The 22,627-nt window shown below is 40.7% G+C and overlaps 1 protein-coding gene across 5 annotated transcripts in view; it reads right to left on the bottom strand.

Moving 5' to 3' along the window:
• The window catches only part of LYN (LYN proto-oncogene, Src family tyrosine kinase), a 27,953-nt gene extending 5,863 nt beyond the window's left edge, over positions 1 to 22,090 (bottom strand). Inside the window, exons 1-11 of one of the 5 annotated variants that reach the window (XM_008937850.1) lie at positions 21,955 to 22,090; positions 21,670 to 21,675; positions 20,723 to 20,758; positions 20,525 to 20,630; positions 20,084 to 20,182; positions 19,874 to 19,977; positions 18,159 to 18,308; positions 16,740 to 16,892; positions 8,629 to 8,811; positions 7,545 to 7,621; positions 132 to 285 (exon numbers count right to left, since the gene is read on the bottom strand). In XM_008937850.1, the coding sequence (XP_008936098.1) occupies positions 132 to 285; positions 7,545 to 7,621; positions 8,629 to 8,811; positions 16,740 to 16,892; positions 18,159 to 18,308; positions 19,874 to 19,977; positions 20,084 to 20,182; positions 20,525 to 20,630; positions 20,723 to 20,758; positions 21,670 to 21,675; positions 21,955 to 22,090 (1,204 nt within the window). Of the gene's footprint in view, positions 1 to 131; positions 286 to 7,544; positions 7,622 to 8,628; positions 8,812 to 16,739; positions 16,893 to 18,158; positions 18,309 to 19,873; positions 19,978 to 20,083; positions 20,183 to 20,524; positions 20,631 to 20,722; positions 20,772 to 21,669; positions 21,676 to 21,954 lie in introns of all 5 variants that reach the window. The other 4 variants (XM_008937851.1, XM_008937852.1, XM_008937849.1 and 1 more) reach the window with 4 other exon arrangements.
• Between the last annotated feature and the right edge of the window lie 537 nt (positions 22,091 to 22,627).

The following is a 22,627-nucleotide window of genomic DNA, read 5'->3' as shown; positions in this document are numbered from 1 at the left end:
GGGCCCACCCCTCCAGTGCCCCTACACGTCACAGCCGTGCTGCTGAACATGCAAATCACTCTATTATTGTCAGATACAGCCTCACTGCCTCCCAGAGGCTGAAGTTTTCAAGGCAGAAATAAACCCCATACCTTCCCTTGCTGTATATTCGTTGTCTTCAATAACTCTCGCTAGTCCAAAATCAGCAATTTTGCACATCAGTAAGTCTGACACCAGAACGTTGGCTGCTCTCAAGTCTCGATGGATATAATTTTTTCGTTCTATGTACGCCATCCCTTCTGCAATCTGTAACCAAAGAAACAACTGTTTGCGTAGTTCGACACCACATAACACTACCAGCAGGTCTGACCTCTCTCTTCTTTCAAGCTATCAGCAAAGCTGCATCCTTTTATTCATTACCAGAATCTTTGGACCATTTTTTTGATGGAAGCAGGACAGGGTTATTGCCCTGGAAAACCTATGTGTAGATCCAGTCCGGCAAAACTATTCTTACAGTAGCAGCTTCAAAAGACTTGTTTGGGTGAATAACAGCTGTCAGGATTACAGAGATGCATGAGAGACATGTCCTGAAACAAAATCTTAATTAAAATGTTCCTAAGATTTCTACTAAAATATTCTCTTCCCCAAATTATTAACCAGTTTATCTTATAAATACTAAGAAAATGAAAGGAATTAATGTTAAACAAGCTACAGATGTTCTTTTAAGGACTGGTGAAGCACTAGTGCAGACAGAGTTTAAAAAACCCCAAACCTTTCTATTTACTCAGAGCAGGCCTGGACAATCAGGAAACAATTACTAAGATAGAGCAAACAACTTTATTTTCTTCTACAACAACATGTTCATGCATGAGGCGTGTTTGGCAACAGCCAGCTCTCAGATACTATCATAAGTACATTTAATTTGTATTTCAGCAGCCCAAATTAATTTTCAAACAAATTGAAGATGATTAATGTCCTCAAAATATGCACTGATATTTTCAGTATTTGCTCAGACTACCATATATTTTTACCCCCTGAAGAAAAAAATTTTACTTTTCAGAAAATAAAGAGAATGAAATAAGTCTCTAAACTCAAAACGATAAAACTGATGCGATTATATTCTGTCCAAAAGTTCCAGAGGGGCTGGTTAAAAAGAAGAATAAAGCCAGTACTCATGAGCTGTCAGCTTTTCTCTTCCTTGTGTGGCTCTAGTGATGGATCATTGCCAGGCAAGGCCCACGGTCCAGCCTGTGTCGTGGGTACCTCTCCAAGATGTCCTTGGGCCGGTGAGAGCTCATCCAAATAGTCTGGGTAACACACAAGCTCAGATTTGCTATTGAAGCAGTAAGTAAAGCAGCAAAAAGCCTTCTCCAGCACACTGATATGTGGACTCTTCCTTCCTTCTCCACCTCAGAAGACAAGTGCAGGGCCCCAGAGCAGCAGAGGTGCTTGTTTCAGCCATGCAGTAAAGCAGGCAGAAGCACCTGAGCAAATCTTGAGAAAACATTGACATCACTTCTGCTTATCCTTTTTTTAAAAAGTCCCTGAGGGCCACTGTGAAGGCAGCCACTGCCACCACTTACACCACCAAACCACAGGGTCTTTGTTCCTCTTTTTCAGCTTAGGCAATGGAAAAACAGAGCCACTTGCCCTCCCACCTGCCTCCACTGCAAACCTCTCCTAACAAACCAGTACACTCTTCAGAGCAGTGTTACGTTGCCCTTGTACAACACAGGGGGGTTCTCACACTAAACCAGAAAGAAACTCCCACAATGAAGAGAATGAACACCTGCACTTCACATTTTCTAGAAATAAGTAAGACGTTTTATAATGAAGGAAGCAGCTACTAGTGAATAGTTGCCACAGAAAATCTTACTAGAGGCTTACAGACAAAATGGAAGAGTAGCACTTGCTTAGAGCCTGCTCTGCCTCTCCTCCCATGCCATCACTTGGGCTTGGGGAGGAATGGCAGATGAAAGGGAAGCGTTTGGGTTAAGATCAGTGCTGAGATTGCACTGGCCAGTTTACCAGACACAACCAACATGCACACAGGTCCACTAATGTCACCAAAATTACATCAACCGTCAAAAAGGATCAACTCTCTTCCTACTTCCCTGCACAGATGTAACATTTGGATGAACTGGTGGCTGGGGAATGAAGAGCCACATCATGAAAAAGACATTCGTGACAGTGATATTTAACTTCCAAGCTCAGCCATCAAAGCCTTTGGAAAGACCATTTTATTTCCTCTTATTTGTGCCAGGCTCACCGAAATCATCATCTGATTAATCACAAATGAAGAATGTGACATTAAACGACCCATTATGCTTTCAGCAAATACAAACTGTATTTCCATGAAAACCCAGGACAATGGTTTTGACTGCATTGAAACAGAGAAATTCAAAGAAGCCACATATATGCAAGCATTTGGGCACACAAAAAATTCCCAAGCAGGAAAAGAATAAGGGTCAAGGGATTTTGAATGTGAGAAGGAGGGGAAACACAGCAACTGGACAATTCAATTCACACATCTGGTCATGTTAGACCTCTGCTGTGTTAAAAAAAAAAAAAAAGGATTTTTTGATCAAGGGAACGGGTGCCAGAGCTCACATGATAACTCCTTATGATAATTGTTGGGTTTTCATTGCCAAATGATATGTTAAAGGTAGAGAAATTCATAGGAACAAAAGAAAATTAAAGCCTTTTCCCCCCATTTTAATGATCATTGGTACCTGTCAAGCCTGTTCGGCTACATGTAACTACTGGGGAGCGGGCTGGGAAAGCTGTTTTGGAGTTAGGGAGTATGTTTGGTGGCCTTCAGGAAAGGATTCTGCCTATGCTACACAAGTGTGACTACCAAGAAGAGAGCAGTTTCCCCTTCACCTTTAATAAACTACTGACACATTTCCAGACATACTCAATGTCTTTTTTTTTTTGTTTTCAATGTTTTTTTGGAGTTAGGGAGTATGTTTGGTGGCCTTCAGGAAAGGATTCTGCCTATGCTACACAAGTGTGACTACCAAGAAGAGAGCAGTTTCCCCTTCACCTTTAATAAACTACTGACACATTTCCAGACATACTCAATGTCTTTTTTTTTTTGTTTTCAATGTTTTTAAATCCTTTTAAAAACAGCCACAGGACTAATCTCTAAGTACTAGGAACCACACACCCAGGGTAAGAATGGGAGAAAAGTCTTCTGGAAGAAAGAAATCACTCCAGCAGACAGCCTTACTGTAAGGCTTCAGCTAAAAGCCAAGCAGCAAAAAGATGACTGGGAGCTGCAGTTCTGCAAGCAGCTCTGACTCCCATTTGGGGTGTGATTTCAGCCAGCAGTGCTCTTTTTCCTCTCTGGTTCTGCTCTTTCTACCTGTAAAACTGGTCACTGAGCTCTCCAGAACACTTGTGGGCCATTTCACAAATAGGTATGAAAATCCTTCAAAATCCTGAAAGAATATGGTAACAAAAGCACAGAGCAAACAGCATTCCCTAATTTCTGACCCATTTTTTGTCACTTCTGAAGGTGTTTGAAGAAATTAAAATAAAAGCAAATAAAAGAATGGCAGAATGGGAAGGTGTTTGTTTGTTTAATCAGGAAAGCAAGTTTTAAAGAACTTGGAGGTTTGACAAGTTCAACCTCACAGGGAAAAAAATCTCAGGAAGAACCACACCATCAAAAAAAGCACTAATTTTAATTGCAAGGACCAATGACATGTATTGTAAAGATGTGAATAAATTGGCCAAATGGTACATGGTTAGAAGTACCCCAAAATGATAAAGTCAAATTACAAAATATAAAAAATACCCCAATATGACAGGTGTCAGGAAAGCTCGCCCACAAAAAGTGCTACAAATAGTAAGTATAAGTAGAGGTGTGTTAGTAACAGGACAAGACCAAGGAAAACATTCATATTAAGCAGATGGAGAAAGCCCCACAGAAATGCTACAGAGAAGGTTTTAAATGCCTGCCTTTGCTTCAGCCGCCACTGGAAGGGCCAAGGATGCACCCGTGGTTAACCTGAATGACAAAGGGGTGAGAACACAGGATGGAGAAGGGAAAGAAGTGGGTTGGGACAGTTTAAGTGGCTATGACCTGAGGTTCACACTGCCTTAAATTTGATAATTCTCAGTTCCCAAGAAGAGCCTCATTAAAAAAAGTCTGTGGTTTTGAAAGGTTGGGAGCAGATACGTTATTGATCTGGACAAGGTTGTCTTTGGTCTGGCATTAACCAAACCCAGGTTCCCTTCAGTAATGTCCAAATGCATAATAAACCACAACACTCTTCTTGATCACAGTTTTCAAAAAGAGAGTTCATCTTCTCGTGACTATTTGTCTGGATTGAGAGGGTGTAGAACCTTTATATCAGGCAACTGAAAACTGTTGGGAAAAAGTCACATTTTAATCTTCAAGTGATACAGAAGTGTAATATCAATTCTCAGTTTGTAGCAGTGCTCATCCTAAAGGTGAAGTCAGGGAAGGCTGCAAAAATATATTCCTCTTGCTCCAGTAAAGCAGCTATGCCATAAAAGCAGACCCACAGGGGAAAAAAAAATTATTACAGTAATGTATATAATTAAGCACTGGAACATTAGAGGGTATCATTAAAAAAGAAAGAAACATGAAAAAGAATATGGTGCAACTGCAGTGGAAATCTGATGCAAAAGAAAAGCTAACATCAATCCTGATTTAGGACTTTCCTCTCTCTCCCCTTAAAAAAGAGAGGAGAGAGGGATTAAAACAGTGCATCAAAAATATCTATTAATTTTATTCCAGGTTTATTATGATTTTAATGTTGTAGCCTTAAAAAGCAGAAAGGAGAGTTGCCAGTGAAGCTATAAATCATAGGAGTTAAGGAAGGTATCAGCACTGCAGGGAAAGGAAGGAAGACTTTTTATGACAAAGCTTTGACCAGTTTGAACATTTTCCCCACCACAGCCACCATGTGTGTGCATGCTACGTGGTAGGTAATGGGTTTGCATTAGGAGCAGGAAGAGTTTACACATGCAAAAGGTTCACTGAATTTGTTTTCAGCAAATCTCAAGCAGAAGCAAGTATGATTTTCAGAACTGTGAAACAAAGAATGTGTCTGACACTGATAATTCTAACTTCTACAGGAGATGTCACAGCTCTGCTCTGTACTAAAGCTGGTAGCAAACGCTTAAAGATGCATTTGCAAAGCTCATCTTCCATTAAAACACACTGCTTTCAGAGACTTCCAGCATTCATCTCGAGTGAATCAAATTATCTTTGCCAGGGCATAGCCAGCACTCGATTTCCCCAGTCCCTGCTCATAGGCACTAATTAGAACACAAAGAGAAACTTCAGCTCTTTCAGAAGGCAGACTGCTTTAGAAACTGAGCTGGACCACCTCCCTAGCAAGCATTTTCTGGCCATGTTTTCCACAAGCCCGATTTCATAAATTGTGATTGTTAGTACAGGGGAAAAAAGAAAAAAAAGAAAATCCTGAGTCCACAGCTGTACACTAAAATAGCCACCAGATTAAGGGTAAATAGAATCACAGAACAGGATGGGTTGGAAGGGACTTTTAAAGATCATCTAGTCCAACCCTTGGCTGTGATCAGGGACATCTGCAACTAGAGCGGGTTGCTCAGAGCCCTGTCCAACCAGACATGAAACATTTCCAGGGATGGGGCATCTGTAGGCAACATGGGCCAGTGTCTCACTACTCTCATTTTGAAACATTTCTTCTTATATCTCACCTGAATCTACCTTATTTAAAGCCATTACCATTTTTCCTACCACTAGAGGCCTTGCTAGAAAGTCTGTCCCCGGTACTCAGCTAAATCACTGTCAAAAATGGCAAGTTGTACATAGAGCTGCCCTCTAGTCCATTAAGCTTTTCAAGCCTTAAATTTCTGAAAACATAATATTCATTTTAAATGAACATGCCATCCCTAACGTCAATAAAAAGTTCTGCTATAAAACCACATGTGCCTTCCTCTCCACATCCTGGGTCTCCTTTCGTGTCTCTGCTCACAGATATTCTGCCTTGAACTTCACACACTATTTTCAAAGCTACAGGGTTTTTTTTTTGTGCACTGTTATTCATCTCTCCAGACCATGACCTGGGATCCAGCAGGTTTTCCACATCTATGAAGCTTTTGCCCTGTTAAGTTTTCAAGGACAAATTTCGCAAATTGCTCAGAAAACTTTGAAAGCCTATAGCTACACTGGACCAACAACTACAGAAAGAAAACCAGCTCCTGCACTGAATCCATGTTAAATAAAAATCTGTATTTGATATGTTGAACATCTATATAACAATATATGACATATAACATATCACAGAATAGTTCCAGTTGGGAAGGAGCTCCAACAATCATCTAGTGCAACTGCTCAGCCAGGCCACTTTAAACAAAAGTTAAAGCCTGTTGTTAAGGAGGTTGCCCAAATCCCTCTTTGGGCATCAACCACTCCTCTGGGAAGCCTGTTCCAGTGTTTGACCACCCTCTTGGTAAAGAAATGTTTCCTAATATCTAATCTTATATATATATGATTGATATATATGTGCGTGTGTATATATATATATATATATATATATGAATAATACCACATATATGAAATATACATTATATTTATATAGCAATAGTTATAGAAAACTGTTACATAATATTCTCATAGTGAATTTTTGGTATAAATCACTAATGTTTGATTGCATCTTTTTCAAGGTTTCTTGTCTCTCCTCATGAACTGTAACAAGTCTGTTTAACGGAGTACAACAGTCTGCACACTCTAATGCATGCTGAAAAGCCCAACATGCATTCAGGTTGGTGAAACAATAACCTCTCAGAAATGTTTTCATTACCTGCTAGTATAATGAATTACAACTTGCAAAAGCACAACTTTTACTCTTTACACTGCGTGCCTCACTGGACATCTAATGCTGGTGAGTGTCCAAGGAGAAACCCTGGGCTCCAAGCACCTTGGATCCAGGGCATGACACACAAATCACCCTCAATTCTAAAGATTTTGTTTATAACATAGGATAACTTTTATAGTTTGAAATAATCATCACAGTTGGTAAATCAGATACTAGTACCTGAAACAACATTTGCTTAGATTTCATCTCTTTCATAGAAATTTATGTAAGAATTTGAAACCAACAATAGTCCCTTGAGGTTAACAAGAGAAGTCTGACCAACTGACCTAACCTAAGTAGTAAGAATAACACATTTGTTAACACTGAAGGAATCTCATAAGCACAAACTCACAAATTTGTACTTATGCTTTCAACCTGGAGCTGCTTGAATTGAAAAGTGTCCTTTCCACAAAGGAAAGTGTACCATCTTAGCAGGGGACCACTGCTATCTAAGAAGGTCACCAGCAGTATCTAAGAGCTAAGCCTCGCTTCACATGTTCCCTTTGAAACATCTTTTTTCTATTCCTTCCTTTCAAGTAACCTTATTTACTGAGATCCAAACTTATCTGAAAGTTAAATTCTTTTTTAATGCAAAAAAAAAATATTAGGATAAATTTGCCCAGCCTGAGTTTTGGGTTCAAAGAGAAATACACCCCCTTATTTTTGAGCATAATTCTTAAAATTTACCTGAGCAGAGAAATCGATTAGCTTTGGGAGCAACAATTTACTTCCTTCATCACTCTTCAGAAAATCCAGCAAGCTTCCTGTGACAAAAGAGAAAGAGTCAGTGCAGCTTATTATCAAACTAAAGGTAGGTCATGCCAGGTCCCCAATTTTCTAGATGGTAACTTTTTTGCAGTGAAGTGCTTTGGTGTATTTTCAAGCTGACTACAGCAAGGCAGACTCTCTTTACAGGATTTCACAACAGCAACATTCAGGTCAGTGTGGCAGGCACCCAAGTTTTGCCATTTTCCTGAGTGTAGAAAACCCCCATCAGACCATACCTGAGTTCACTGGTGTTGAGTTTGCTAAGTACCCTAGTCTATGGAATATCAGGAAAACTGTCAAGGAGAATCACCCATCAATCCCTTCCAGGTCATAAAGAATAAGTGTCTCAACAAACAGCATACCACCAGAATTGCTTGAAAACAGAACAAACCCAGGGAAACTACCACTCAAGACAAGGTGAGAAGGAAAGCTCACTTATTTTGTATAAAATGCTCTCATAAAGGTTGTCCTTTTCTAGTAGCACAGCCATCATTGCAGGACCACTCACCACTCACCTTATTACCCACATATTTATCAATTCAAGGGCCACATAAGGACATTTCTAAGCTTTGTTTTCATTGCCTTGCTATGATGCCAGACACAAATGTTAGGTAGGGAGCCCAAAGGAACCAGAGCTACTTTGGGGGTTATGCTCTGCATCTGAAACAATTATAGAGTCACAGAATCATGAGGGTTGGAAAAGTTCTCCAAGATCATCAAGTTCAACATTCATTTTATTAAAATGAAAAACACTGCATTTAAGAAAACTGTAAAAATAGTCTATTTCACAACTGTGGCAATGAATAATAAAATTAAAGCTTTGCCTCTCCTCTAGGAGAGGTGCTCCTTCACTTCATAGCAGAGCATTCAAAAGAACTATGCTAAACCCACAAGTTTTCATTTTTTATTCATTTTTAAAGTCCTTTTTAAAGAAAGGGGGCTAATTTAGGAGAAGAAGGAGGAGAATTTACTAAAACACTGGGTGCAGATCCTATGTTCTCACCTTTTGCCATGAATTCTGTTATAATATAAATAGGTTCTTCTTTGGTCACTACAGCATAAAGCCTGACAAGCTTATCATGCTGAAGTGTTTTCATGAGGTTGGCCTCCTCCAGGAAGGCTTGCACAGACATCGTTCCAGGCTTCAGAGTCTTCACAGCCACTTTTGTACTGTTATGATAGTAACCTAAAAGAAGGGTATATGATCAGTGCACTCCAAGTCACTCTGCACTGCACAGAGCCCCCACGAGCTGGAATTTGTGAAACAGGTGAGGTTGGATTCCAGGAATAGCCAAGAGCCTGAGAGCAAGCGCCAGACACAGCACAAATATTTACGCTAGAATTCCTTTTTGTTTTGCAACTGATATAACACCACAGTGAAAAATAATCCATTTCCTGCTTTTAGAAATCAGTTACCTGAAAAAAAATGAAGCAAGCAAATTATCTGACTTCGTGCCAAGTTTTCATTTACAAGTAGCCCTTAAAATATTCATCCAGATAAGAGGTGTTTTAATGAACAGCCACGTGAACTGCTTCAGAATCTAATAGAGTCCATGGATGGCTTGCGAGATTTTGGAGCATCTTTAAATACCATAATTATAACTATTTTATGAACGCCAGTCTCATGCTTATAATCCTTTCTGTAATCTCAGTGCATTACAGAAAAGTGCAATCAAATGAGGATTCTCATGACCAACAAAGAACACTGCCAGGACTGCAACCCTCCAGCACTCAGAGCAAGATTTAAAATGTGATAATTTCTTACCATACAGCCCATGCCAAGAGTGGAAGAGACTGTGGCTGTTTCATTTCTCTGATTATCAGACCTTCTAATCATACAAAAACCAACTACCAGTAAAGAGAAAAGCAGTGAACTGTTTTCTGCTTTAATGTTTTTCAAACATAAAATAGATGTTAAAATAATATTAAAAATAATAAAGTAGCAAGCACAGATCCCAAAGCTTATCTTATGAAGTCATTTAGTTTGAAAAATAAAAAGAAATAAAAGAAAAGAAAGAGAGAAAGAGAGAGGGGCTATAAATGCAAATCTTCTCCCTCACCATGCCCATTTCAACACTGTAAAGTATTTCTTGGAAGAGGTAAAATTTTCATGACTTAATGAAATTGCCTCATTTCCTTATTCAGCAACAATCCAGATCAGTATTACAACACTGGATACACCTCTAAATTAGAGTCTACAATTTCCTTATACTATTTATCATTCCAACGTAAGAAATAAGTAGCAAAGCCAGGAACTAATTTCCAGACCTGCTGCTCTAACCATCCACCTTCTATCATCTTCTTTAAAAGAAGGAACCTCACCTGAGAAAAAACACTATGTCTATCACAAAATATTCACCTGCATGATTATTAAATATATTTTTCCAAACATGGTCAAGTGAAGGTGTAACAAAAATATGTCTCTAAATGATCTAATAATAAGAAATGACAACTACAGATCCAATCTGCTGTTAAAGCTCAGGTATACATTTTATACCTATCAGAAAAAGGGATATAAAATATATTTATTCCTGCTTAAGAAACAGAAAACTTATTTGTATCACTTCTACTATTCAATCCCACACCCTAAAGCAGAGCATCTTTAGTTGTTTAGTTTAGTTCCACTCCCAATTTGTTGAATATTTTACTGAACGTACTAGTGAATATCATTATTTCTGTGAAGCAAGTGTGACCAACACACTTCACATTAATGATCTAACAGTATTTTACATTCACTAAAGAGATCCCTCAAACTAGAGTTCTACTTGCACTAAGTTTTTGATATTACAACACCTCACCCATACTGATTTTTCTGCAGAAAGTGGTCTGCCCTGACCCACTGGTGTTAATGCACAAAGCAAATTAGCTGAAAAGAGTATAGAGATAACTGATCCTGATCTCTCTCACATTCATTCATTTCATCATGTATGGGGAGTAACGACACCACAACACTGAGGAAAGGTGGTTGTGAAGTTTACAAGCACACACAACAGTGCCTGTAAAAAACAGACCCTTGACAGCTCGGCAAAACTGGAATTTGTCATCTCTCCCACCTGCCCATTGGTAGCAAAATAAGCATTAGCTCGATTGGACCACAGGAGACAGCATCTTTTTAGTATGCGTCTGTGCTACCCCAGTTTAACAAAGTCCTAACCCTCATGTCAGGTCACTTATTACCATGAGAACTTCTGTGGAAGCTTCCATAAAGACTGTCTGCTTTGCCGGCAGTCTTACTGTACAGGTAGGAAACCGCAGCCTTTGTGCAGGTGGAGGGCAGACTGGTGACCTCCGAGTGCTTCAGCTAGTGCCAGCACATTTCATGTTCATTCTGCACCAGGGTGGATTCCAGGGGCACACAGGGAGCTGTGGGGAGGGGTGGCTCCGGCACTGTATCCCCCCCTCTTCACACAGTACCTGCAGCTCTGAACCCTCCACTCACATCTGCCTTGGGAGAACTGAACCTGGCCCCAGGTGTAAGCCCAGCACCTGCAGTGCCACCCTATTCCTTGCAAGGTGATAGGAATGAACATATGGTCAGTTTGCTGCCTAAAGATGAATTCAAAAAGATCACAGAATCACAGAATGTTAGTGGCTGGAAGGGACCTCCAGAGATCATCGAGTCCAACCCCCCTGCCAGAGCAGGACCATCTAGTCTAGGGCAGGTCACACAGGAATGCATCCACATAGGTCTTAAAAGTCTCCAAGGAAGGAGACTCCACAGCCTCCCTGGGGAGTAAGCAATGAAATTGTTAGAATCATAGAATTTTTTCAGTTGGAAGAAACCTTTAAGATCACCAAGTCCAAATGTTAACTCAGCACAGCCAAGTTTACCACTAAACCATGTCCCTCAGGACCACATCTATGTGTCTTTTAAATCCCCCCAGGGATGGGGACTCCACCACTGCCCTGGGCAGCCTGACCCAGGTCTTGACAACCCTTGCAGGGAAGAAATTTTTCCTTATATCCTCCCCTGGTGCAACTTGAGGCCATTTTCTCTTGTCCTGTCACTTGTTCCTTGAGGGAAGTGCTCAACCCCCACCTCACTGCTACCTCCTTTCCTTGTTTACAGCTAGAACACCCAACATAACATTCAGATTCTTTCCAACTTGATCTAGTTGCAGATGTCCCTGCTCGCTACAGGGGTGTTGGATTAGATGACCTTTAAAGGTCCCCTCCAACCCAAAACATTCTATGATTTTTGATGCCTTTTATTTTAATAGCAGTATTTCAGCAGTGTGATTCACTGTGATTTTTCTAACAGCTGCTTAAGAGAAGATGCATCCAAAATATATGCTACTTATATTTCCACTTAGAGGTTACCAAATGAGGAAATATTTTACACATGAGATGCAAGCAAAATGTGTCTCATTAATAAAATACATTATAATGGCTCCATTTGGCTTGTTAACTTTTCTCTTAGCCCTGCTTGAGAATTCTCTTCATGGATTATTAATACCTTTGAGCATTTTTGCTCCCACCATATCAGTGCACACTAGGAACAAAAGTGCATAAAACAGACTCTGCTCTCACAGTGCAACTCTGGTTCATGACATCATTGAAGAAACTGCCCAGATGCATTGAACTCCATCCATGGTCAAAAAAACTTTCATACCATGGCAGTTTAGACTTGTCTTGCAAATTAAACGTGATACCAGCAACAGTACACATGTCAGAAATGTGATGATGTCTTACACAGAGAGCCATGCTCTTCTCTGCATGGTAGAATAGAATTTTCCAAAAATTTTTATAGTGTTTCAGGTATTTATTATGGAACTGATTATGATTATTTTGACAGAGTAGTATCTTGGACAGATAGGTTGCCTCAAGGTTCTAGCATGGGTTTAATCAGGCCAAACCATGATAGGAATTTCTAACAGACAATAATGAGGTTGAGCCCATAATTTCTGACCAGATCTCCAGGACTGAAGATGAACCACTTCGTAGGTTTGTTCACAAGATACAGCTTTCTCCCCCCTCTGCTTTTGCAGTGACTCCCTGCAAGGTTATACTGGCAACAACATGCCTGAGCTACAGAGATACGACACTGTTAGAAGCCCGATAATGCCTCAGGCTGTGACGACTGCAGGAGCTACTAAGGAAGAGACTGAGGAACAGCAGCTTCTCTGTGTCCTACTGCACATCAGCCCATCACTTCTCCTTCAACTACAGCCATCGCTCTGCTGAAGAGCAGAGGAATGGAACAGTAGCTCCATCTCTAGCTCATCTCCACACAGCCCATGAAATGTGGAGGCAGCAGGCACAGGCTGCAGCTGTCCAACTGCTTCCATGGTGTGGGTCATAAAAGGTCATCACAGCTCTGCCCTGCTGTTTTCATCTATCATGCCAGCACAGCTGATGCCCAGAACACACACACAAACACCAACTTGTCAGCCTAGAACCAGAAAGTCTTTATAAAACATACAGAATTACACAGAGCTGTAGTGAAGAAAGAAATGAAATACACACAACTGGGAAACTGGTGGTCCTTTACAGCACCTTTTCTCTGTGTAAAATAAGCTCTTCAGAGTCGGAGGAGATTCACCTGCCCACTTTTTAAGTGACAAGGATTCTCTGCACAGGTGAAATGTTGGGGTTTGAACCCTGAGCCCCGAATTAAGGTTGACATATGGGTGATTCCCACAGCCCTTCATACAGAGGAGGTGAGTTTGCCTTAGAGCTTCCCCCCAGGGTGTGGCCGGCCCTGCAGGGAGAGCCAGAAGGGAAATGAGCCCCAGGGGTCCTGCAGTGAGCTGACAAAGGTCAGGGGTCTGCTTGGGGATAAAAGCTGGGACCACAGTCAGGAGTGTCTGTCTGTGAAGCAGAGGCACTTCACAGAGTTTCCTGGTTGGGGAAGGACCTCCTGGCTCTCCTGGAACTGGGCCCTGGTCAGCTTGGACCTTTGCAAACATGGGCTAGGGGACAGAGAACTATGTGGTTGCCTTTATCTTATATGATTAATTTGTTGACTTGGTTGTCTCCCATTCCATCTATGGGAAATTCTGGTTCTTTATTTGTTCACCTATTGTCAGTCGTGGGGAATGGCTGTTGGGGTCGCTGGGGGTGATGTCGATTGCTTGTGAACTAATTGGCTTATTTGTAGCCCTGGTGATCATCCACGTAGTGACCTTTCTATATCCAATACAGTCGATTTACTGGTTTGTCTTCCTGCTGGCTGTGTCATTCGTGCTAGGCCTAGTAATTGGCAAAACAACAGGTCACACAGGAGTGTAGCTAAGTGCTTTTGGGATATGTGGGTCTGCTTTTTGCTCCTAGGGTTTTCTTAGTCCTCTCATAGTACACCCTTACTCCCTCCAAAATGTGAGAGGGGAAGATGTTAACTTGGAAACCCAGGGAGTACTCATGGACAAACTAAAAAAAAAAAGACTATAAAAGATACACTGGTATACCTTCATGTTGCAGTAACAGTATGTTCTCTATCTCCCCACATATTACAGAATGGCTGAGCTTGGATGGGACCTCTGGAGGGCATCTGGTCCACCCCCCTGATCAACCAGGACCATCTACAGTTGTTTGTCCAGGATTGTGTCCAGTTAGCTTTTGAATATCTCTAAGGATGGAGACTCCACAATGTCTGAGTAACCTGTGCCAGTGTTTGGTTGCTCACACAGTGAAAAATCATTTCCTGATGTTCAGAGGGAACCTCCTGCGTTTAAGTTTGTGACCTCTGGCTATGCTCTTGTCACTGGGCACCACTGAGAATAGTCTAGCTCCATCCTCTTTGTACCCTCCCTTCAGGTATTTACATTCATTGATGAGATCCCCATGATCCTTCTCTTCTCCAGGCTGACCAGTTCCAGCTCCCTCAGCCTTTCCTCACAGGAGGATGATCTTCAATCCCTTAATCATCTGCAGGGTCCTTCATTGGACTAACTCCAGTAGCTCCACATCTCTCTTTTTACATGGGAGGCCAGCTTCTCTGCATGGGACACTTTTCCCTCTGAAACCACAATTCTAAAGTACCCTTTATCAAGAAGAAATTTGTTTAGTAATTAAACCATGGAACAATATTTCTGATTCACATTATGCCTAAAAAATAACTGTTCTATATGAGGAGAGAGGGTAACAACCAGCTCTGTAGGCAGGAGAGCGTAACAACTAGGTTATTTCTCCACACCTCCACAGAACTCCTGCTGGCCCTGGTTGATCATTACAATACACGGCGTTTGCTGACACCCTGTACCACACAGCTGACCTAAAACATCTTTTCCAGCTTGAACTTCCTTAGTTCTAAGGTTAACCACGCTCCTGATTCAAGAGGACCTGTGCTATGCAAATCAGCTTCTCTTGCTTCAGAAAAGAGGCCAAGAAGAGGAAACACAACGATCACTTTCACAGTACATTAATTTTTCTCACAGTGCAGCAATTCAGGGGTTAGGCCCAATTCAGATGTTAAAATGATGACACAAACAAGAGGAAACATCTTGAACCAGAAACACCCTTTTAAAGTTTTATGCCTTGTGTATGTGCAGAAGTGGCCACTTCCCAAAATGATCTACATTTTCAGCCAGGTGATTACTTTGTCACAGAGTCTAACTGACACTGAAGTGCTCTGAAAAACATTTCTTGCCCTGGTTTATTAGTCAGAAAAGACTGCACAATGGCTGATGCCTGTCTTAACTAGTATGTAAATTGTCACTCAGGTGTATCATAGCTAGACAGTTTCTTAAGCCCTCATGGCCAAATAAAAGGCTGAATTTGGTTATATTATATTATAGAGATGCACTGTCTGTATTTTTTTGCATGATTAATACCAAAAGATTGTACCTATGACTGAATCAGAGCTTTCTGGTTGACACTGGAGTTGTGTGTTGAATTACCCCCTCAAACAGGACCACTCTGTGCTTTACTTTTTAAAATGAGAGCATCTCCTCCAAGCAATGACATTCCCAGAAGACTGCCACACTCCCATGGGATATCAGAGTCCCCTTCATAGCTTTGTGCCTTCTAGTAAGCTTTGGGATATACTTTTAAGTTGTTCAGATGCCCTGACTATAGAATCTTGTTCCTTAATCATCATCATCAGAATGATAACAGTAATAATAAGCTGATATATTATTTTAACTAATAATTTTATTACTATTTAAATGTAGCATCCAAAAAGGAGATTCAGGGAAGGGCTAAAAGAATTATTTGCCTTAAAAAAAGAAATCCTAATGAAGACTTTGGGAAGAAGTTTATCTCAAATAAGATGGTAACTGGTAACAAGTGTGTAAGTAATGAATAGTACACAGAGCGTGCAATATGGAACCCACAAGGATACTCAGAAGCCTGCATAGGAAGAATTTAAAAAGCAAGAGGATTAAATAACTTTTACAGAATATTATCAGCTACTGGTCATAGTCCCTTGCCACAGGAAGTCACTAAGGCTTAGAAAATATGAGCAATTTATGAGCAAGCAAAGCTAGTTATGTTTCTAATAATTAAGGTTCTGACTTTTTTTGCCTGATATGTATTAACATTTACAACTGGTAAGTCTTATGACACTCTCATTATTGGAAACTTGCTTGATAATTGAACGTAGGGTGTGATCAACCTCTAATCTTCTTACTACAGTCACCTACTTTCTGACCAGCAAGCTGGCAAACAAACTTGGATTAAGTGTCCCCTTTTTTTCACCCAGCACAGCTGTCCCATGCATTACTTTGCAGCATCTTCTTTACCAAGAGACAGTGGAAGCTCTCTATATAGCTCACCAGAAGACATGACTTTGTAATTTCATGTTCTTTACCACTTTCCAATTTGAAACAAAGTTCTGAGAGGCCCATCCATTTTGAGACTCGGAAGTCTTGTCTTACTATAACCTTCTACTTTCCCCACAAAACACAAACAAAAAAACCTCCTTGTTGCATTTGACCTTCTAAATTACAGTGCTAACTCACTATTTGTTTCCTTCAAAAGACGTTACAGGATTTGTTCCTTGTCTCTGTTGGGTGCCTTCCCCCTTACAAAATCTCCTTCCTCAAGAGAAGGTACATCCTAGACCTGAGTTTGATGTTTTATAAGTAGCTTGGACCAGGTTCATGTTGACTATGACATCTGAAATTACACTTCTTATAGCAGATTTAAATACTTATTTCAAAGGAATAAACTTACCCATCCAGACTTCTCCAAACTGACCAGCTCCAAGTTTCTTCACTAATTTAATTGACTCCCGGGGAATTTCCCATGCATCTTTATCCCATGGTTTCTGAGGCTTGGGACTAATACAAGCTTTTTCCAACTTTCTGCATAAACCATCTGATTGTTCTGGTTTTTAAAAGAAAAACAAGATACAAAATCAGCTACACTTCCATGACTCGCGACTTGAGGCAAATATTAGAAGATGTGCACTAACCAGCTCAAAACAATATTCCAAATAATCTGATGCTTTGATGAAAATTTGACTTTTCTAGTGCTTTCACATAACTTTAAGCACCTCTGAACTGAAATTTGGTATTCAAAGAAAAATTTAATAAGGAAGTGTCACATGCATCTGGTTATCATCAGATTATTAAGGGGTTTTAGTACAATTTGTGCCAAATAAATACAACAGATCTGATTACTGACAGTATGTTAATGAAGATACACACTGGAGTCAGGCTTGGGACCTGTGTTCCGAGTTTGTCATTAAATTTTCTTGCAGCATGGTTTCAGACACATGTGCATGCAAGCATAAGTAGGTCACCATTATTTTTTCTCCAGACACTGGCGAGCTATAACTTTAATACTAATGCTGAATAATTCTCAGGTTTTCCAGCTGTGCCAAAGAATTAGCACATGTCTAACAACTTGGAGAAATCTCACAGCCAAGTCCTCAGCGTGACTTTGAAAAAAATCACTGTGATTTTCTGTCTGACATTTTTTGTCCCCTCTGTCTTCCCAGTTAGAAGACTATAAAACCCCATATTTTTGAGCTATCCACCAGGAGGTTATGCAGAATGAAAAGTCACTTTTGTAACTAAAACATAGGTAGAAACTTGTCCCTTCTCCTCCCCCCAGCCTTTTTTGTTTAATATAATAAATGCATATAGTCTACATGGGTGCAATTTTATTTCTTTGAAGTCATTGGAATTTTTACTTCCTTCAAAACGCTATTAATAAATTTTTAAAATCATAGGAAAAATTAAAAATTCCCCAATCAACGCCAGATACAAGATGACATTCACAATTCTATCTGTATTTCTGCTAATTGTGAATACAAGTTTACTCTCAAATTCAGAATTACTTTATTTACAATGTATGCAATTAATTCTACTATAGCTTCATGTCATCATAACTCTGATGAGGTGTTTTATAAAGCTGTTCTTTATTTCACAATGGTATGCCACAGAGCAAGCAGTGTTAGGTATGACTATAACAACATTATTTGGGTTCCAAGCACTTTTGCTTTATCTTTGGTAACATGCATGCTGGGTTATTTAGGGGGAAAAAAAGAAAGATGAAAAGGTTTGAAATAAAAGAAGGCTTTTATTTTCATTCAGAGGAAATAATGGCTGTATTCTGTTAAGTAATTCACTAACTGCTTTCACTTACTTTGATAATGTTTGATCATATCATTGATGTTGGGAAAAGTTATTCTTGGAGAGATGTAAAATCCTCCATTGTCTAGGCTCCTAATTTTGTAGTGCTTAATAACATCACCATGCTGCGGGTCATAGTCTCTTATGGAGAGGGAATAGCTGCCTGTGGATAAAGAAAGAATGATCATTAACAGATAGCAAATGTCTACAGTGTCCATGCACAAACCTTCACCAAAAGCTTTTTTTTTTTTTTAAAAAAAAAAAAAAAAAGTCACCCTACAGGTCTACAGCTGAGCCCAACAAAATCACCTTTTGTCTGCTAGTCTTTTTACTCCCTTATTTCCTCAGAAAGCATTTTGCAATCGACAGGAGGAAGTTAGCCAACAGCTGGTCCCAAAACGGTCACCAAAACGCTTACAGTCACACTTTCTGTTTCAGTCTTCATCAGCAGACCCAGGAGTTCCATACGCCAGACAGCTCCATGCCCCAACGCCCACCGCTGCGGAAAGTCCCCCCCAGGCTCCAGTGGAGCTGGCTGAGAAAGCAAGGCCAGGGCTGTGACACTCCTTGGGCAGAAGTTCACGTTTGGAGGTCAACGTTTAGAAAAGGAACATGCTATTGGGTGTTGTGGGCCAGCTGGCAAAAAGAGAGCATGGAGAAGGCTTGAGGCACGCAGCAGGGAGGTCAAACCTGTTAGCCCAAAGGAGCCTAACCTCAGCTGGGATTTAAGAAGGGGCAGTGCAGCATCTGCCCTTAACTACAGAGCTCTTTGTTTCTTCTACTCACACAATTCTTGTCCATTTTTAAAGGATAAGAAACCACCTCACTCCCATCTCTCCCCACACACACATTCAGTGACAGAAGGGGATAGAAAGAAATACTCTCGGGGTACCTTGCTGTACTCTCAGTAGTCTATGATGAATTTAAGAGCCTTCCTTTAAGAACTTCATTTAGGAGTTTTCATTTGAAAACACAGAAACAACGATATGGGCCCATTACAGGGAGCTACCTAATCAAGAATCTACAGTGTTAGGGCCAGAAAAGGCACCCTGTGGAGAGGGCAGACATATGATCTGCTGGAGGGATTCATGCCCTGTTCCTGTGAGGATGCAGCATTAGAGCATCCAGTCAGGCTGCTATTGGAGTCCAAATGCTGGGGCAGAACCTCACGCTCTTCTCAAAGTCCCAGACAAAGACTCTGGAGACTTCACTAAGCTTTTCAGTGCAAATAGCTCAGTCTACAGAACAAACCTTCACCAAAAAGCTTTTTTTGGAAAAACAAAAAAACCCAAAACAGTCACCCCACAGAGCAGAAATTTAAACCCCCATTAAGCACTAGCTACATATTAAAATTTGTAGCAATGGATACAGGCCAAATAATGGAGACTATAAAATGCAGCACCTACTATTGACATTGGAGGGTGTCTTTCAATAAGGGAATCACATATGTTAGGAAGAGAAAAGATCTGTCATTTCATTCATTCCTGCTTCTTGTGAAGTGAGACACACACTCACTCTGTGTTCACAACTCAGCTTCAGGTGTTAACCTCTAACTCTCTTCTCAATTTTCCTGGCAATTTTCTCATCCTTCTCACTCCTGCAGAACTTCAGGAAATTCAGAATAGGAAACACCAGGACTACTCCAAACCAGTGCCACCTGATGCTAATTTAAGACAGACTGGTTTTAACTCTACTACCAATGTCAAAGTAACCTACCCCAAAGCCTACCTTTTAATGTTTCACTTTCTCTGATAAGGAAAGCTCCAGGACTATTTCCAGGAGCCAGGAGTTGTCTTTCGGCATCCTTTCGGGTTATGTCTTTGAAGAACCACCTGAAAAGTATTTCAAGGAGTTAGAACCATTTGTCTCCCCCACCCACAAAGGATACACCACCAGGAGGAAGATGTCTGCCAGTATTCAGAGCTTGGAAGAACTTACTCTTCTGTTTCCAGGGTGTTTACTTTTGCTACGTAGTTGCTGGGAATGAAGCCCTCCTTCCTGGTCATGAGAGATTTTGCTCTCCACCATTCTCCCAGCCTGAAAAAATAGAAACAATTGTAGTATTCACAGGAAAGGAATTATAAAATCTTATTTGGGTTCTAATGTGCTGAGGGCCTTGCCCACACTGGAGAGAGAAGCAGCACCTTTCCTCTGAACTCAAGCCCCCTGAGAAGCCATTGGCTCTCTGTGATCAATGGTCACTGTTATCAAGGGCTGCTGTGAAGCCCTACCAATGGCTCCATGTGCATTTGCACTTTCACATGCAAGGAAGCTCTCTTACCATTGGTACACTCATGTTATGAGTAGGATATCAAAACATCATAAAGCAAATCAGATGAGCCCAAAGAAAAACAATACAATCAATACTGTCATACTTACTCCTCAATAACTTTCAATTTTTCTCCTTTTTTGAAGGACAAGTCATCTTCATGAATGCCATCGTAGGGATACAAAGCGATCACGATGACTCCGTGCTCCTCCGTTTCTACAAAGGTAGAAAGCCAAGGGCACAGTCACCTTACTTCACAGGCTGACATGGGGACAGCACACAGAAGTGAGATTCCTACGAAAACGTACCTTCCCTGACAAACCTCTGTCCTGGTAAGAGCTGGGCTTCTTGATTTGCCTACAACAAAACATGTCCTTATTAAGCAGTTTTAGATCTCTGTGACAATATTAAACTACAATTACATGTTATTCATTTTGGTGTCATATGTCTTAAATAAAAAGCAAATGCTTCAGTCTTTTCCCACTATTCCTAAAAAGTGAATTATAACATGAAGATATAGTAAGTCTCCACTAGATTCTGAACTGAGCAGCTTAAACCTCAGGAAGGTGTGACACAAGCCATGGGTAGGAAGTTCACAGCTTCAGAAGTTCTGCTGAAGAGGGTTTAGGCTGGGCACTTTAACAGGACAGTTATTAAAGTGTAGCTGTCATGCTAAAGAACTACAAGCACAGTTACATTGCTAAGATTGTGCAAGAAAAAATAAAACAGGATAATTCAAAACAAAATAAATGGTAGTTTGTGATGTGTCTATATTGACCAAGAGCACGCTGAGTCCACTGTGTTATCTGTTGAGGGGACAGAGAATGGTGCCATTCACACCCACAGTGACCATGACCCCAGATAAGGGCAGTCAAGAAACAGTTTCCTCAGCAGAGCAGAGGAGGTAGGGGAAAAAGGTACCAGCCAACCTGCAAAAAAGAAACTCACTTGGTACCCTATGGGATTCTCCTTCCCAGCACCAGGCAGCGCACAAGGAACTGCACAAGCAGCTGCTGTAAGCTTGTTCCTCCTGCAGCACAGAGCTGCTCCCTTCACCACTACAACCCCCACTCCCCTCCTGTGCTTACCTACACGCCTCATGCAAGGTCAAATGGTGGTCTTCTGTGAGTAAAAGGGAAGCTGACTAGAGCTGGTGAAGAATCACCTGTGCTTACTTCAGCCTTTTTAAACAGAATCATCAACACCTGGATCCCACAGCTACTAAAAACGGTTCTGAACTAGTCACACCTTCTACAATCACCTAGAACCCTTCTAGAGATGTAGCTACATCTAGATCAAGCATTGCCAAGGATTACTGTTTTCTTGCATAAAACTACGACAAAGTAATTAAGTAACAAACCACCAATTTTTTTATTTCTGTAAGTACTTATTCATTGAGGGCGAACTGCAGAACACCCAAAGCCCAATTGTGGACTAATGAGCATCTGAATTTCTTCATGCCTGTGCTTTGGATTGAAATTTAAGTTATGCCAGTCATGCTTTGATCTTGCTACTGGAATTCTCCCCTGAGACTATCTACTTACTGGCCTTTGCTGTTTATTGGACGTTGGATCCCTCACATAAATAGTTCGTTCAGTTTTACGTACTGGTTGATTCTTCAAATCTAGCCCATCTCCATGCAGATTCTCTTTCCTTTTTGATTTTATACATCCCATATTTCCTGTTGGAATAAAAAAGGTATTAAACAAAAACATTATGCCACAAACCAAGCCGTTTCCTGTGCATCATTTTGCTACGTGGCAAAAACGTGCTTCCTTTCCATACACAATAGTTCATGGGCAAAACAACTGAAGGTTAGGAACACACGCTGAGAGGGAAGAAATGACTTCTTGTCTCAACCCACAGACAAAGTAAATACTCCAAAACAGTGATTTACCATTTCAATGTTTTCAGCTTTGTCATCTTTTCTCCCCAGTTCACATGCCCCTGTCTTTCTTACATTCTGTAAGCTTCAGAACAGATATAAGAAAAATATAATGACTGCAGTGACAACTTATTTCTGTATGTTTTAAAGAAAAGGCTGCTTTGGAAGGCACAAGAAAAAGTTCCAGTCCAAATTATGAGAACTGCAGTTGCAGTTAGCAACACCTGTATCTCCCCACTTCATTTTGTGAATGCCAGTTTAACAGGGAGCTCTCTTTGGTTCAGATCCTTGTCTCATACAACGCTGATGACCTGTGCAGTCCCAGCTC

This window comes from Merops nubicus, unplaced genomic scaffold, assembly GCF_000691845.1.
Source record: "Merops nubicus isolate BGI_N331 unplaced genomic scaffold, ASM69184v1 scaffold11663, whole genome shotgun sequence".
NCBI lineage: Eukaryota > Metazoa > Chordata > Aves > Coraciiformes > Meropidae > Merops > Merops nubicus.
The sequence above is the reverse complement of the archived record's forward strand: the minus strand, read 5'-3'. Positions and strand labels throughout refer to the sequence as shown.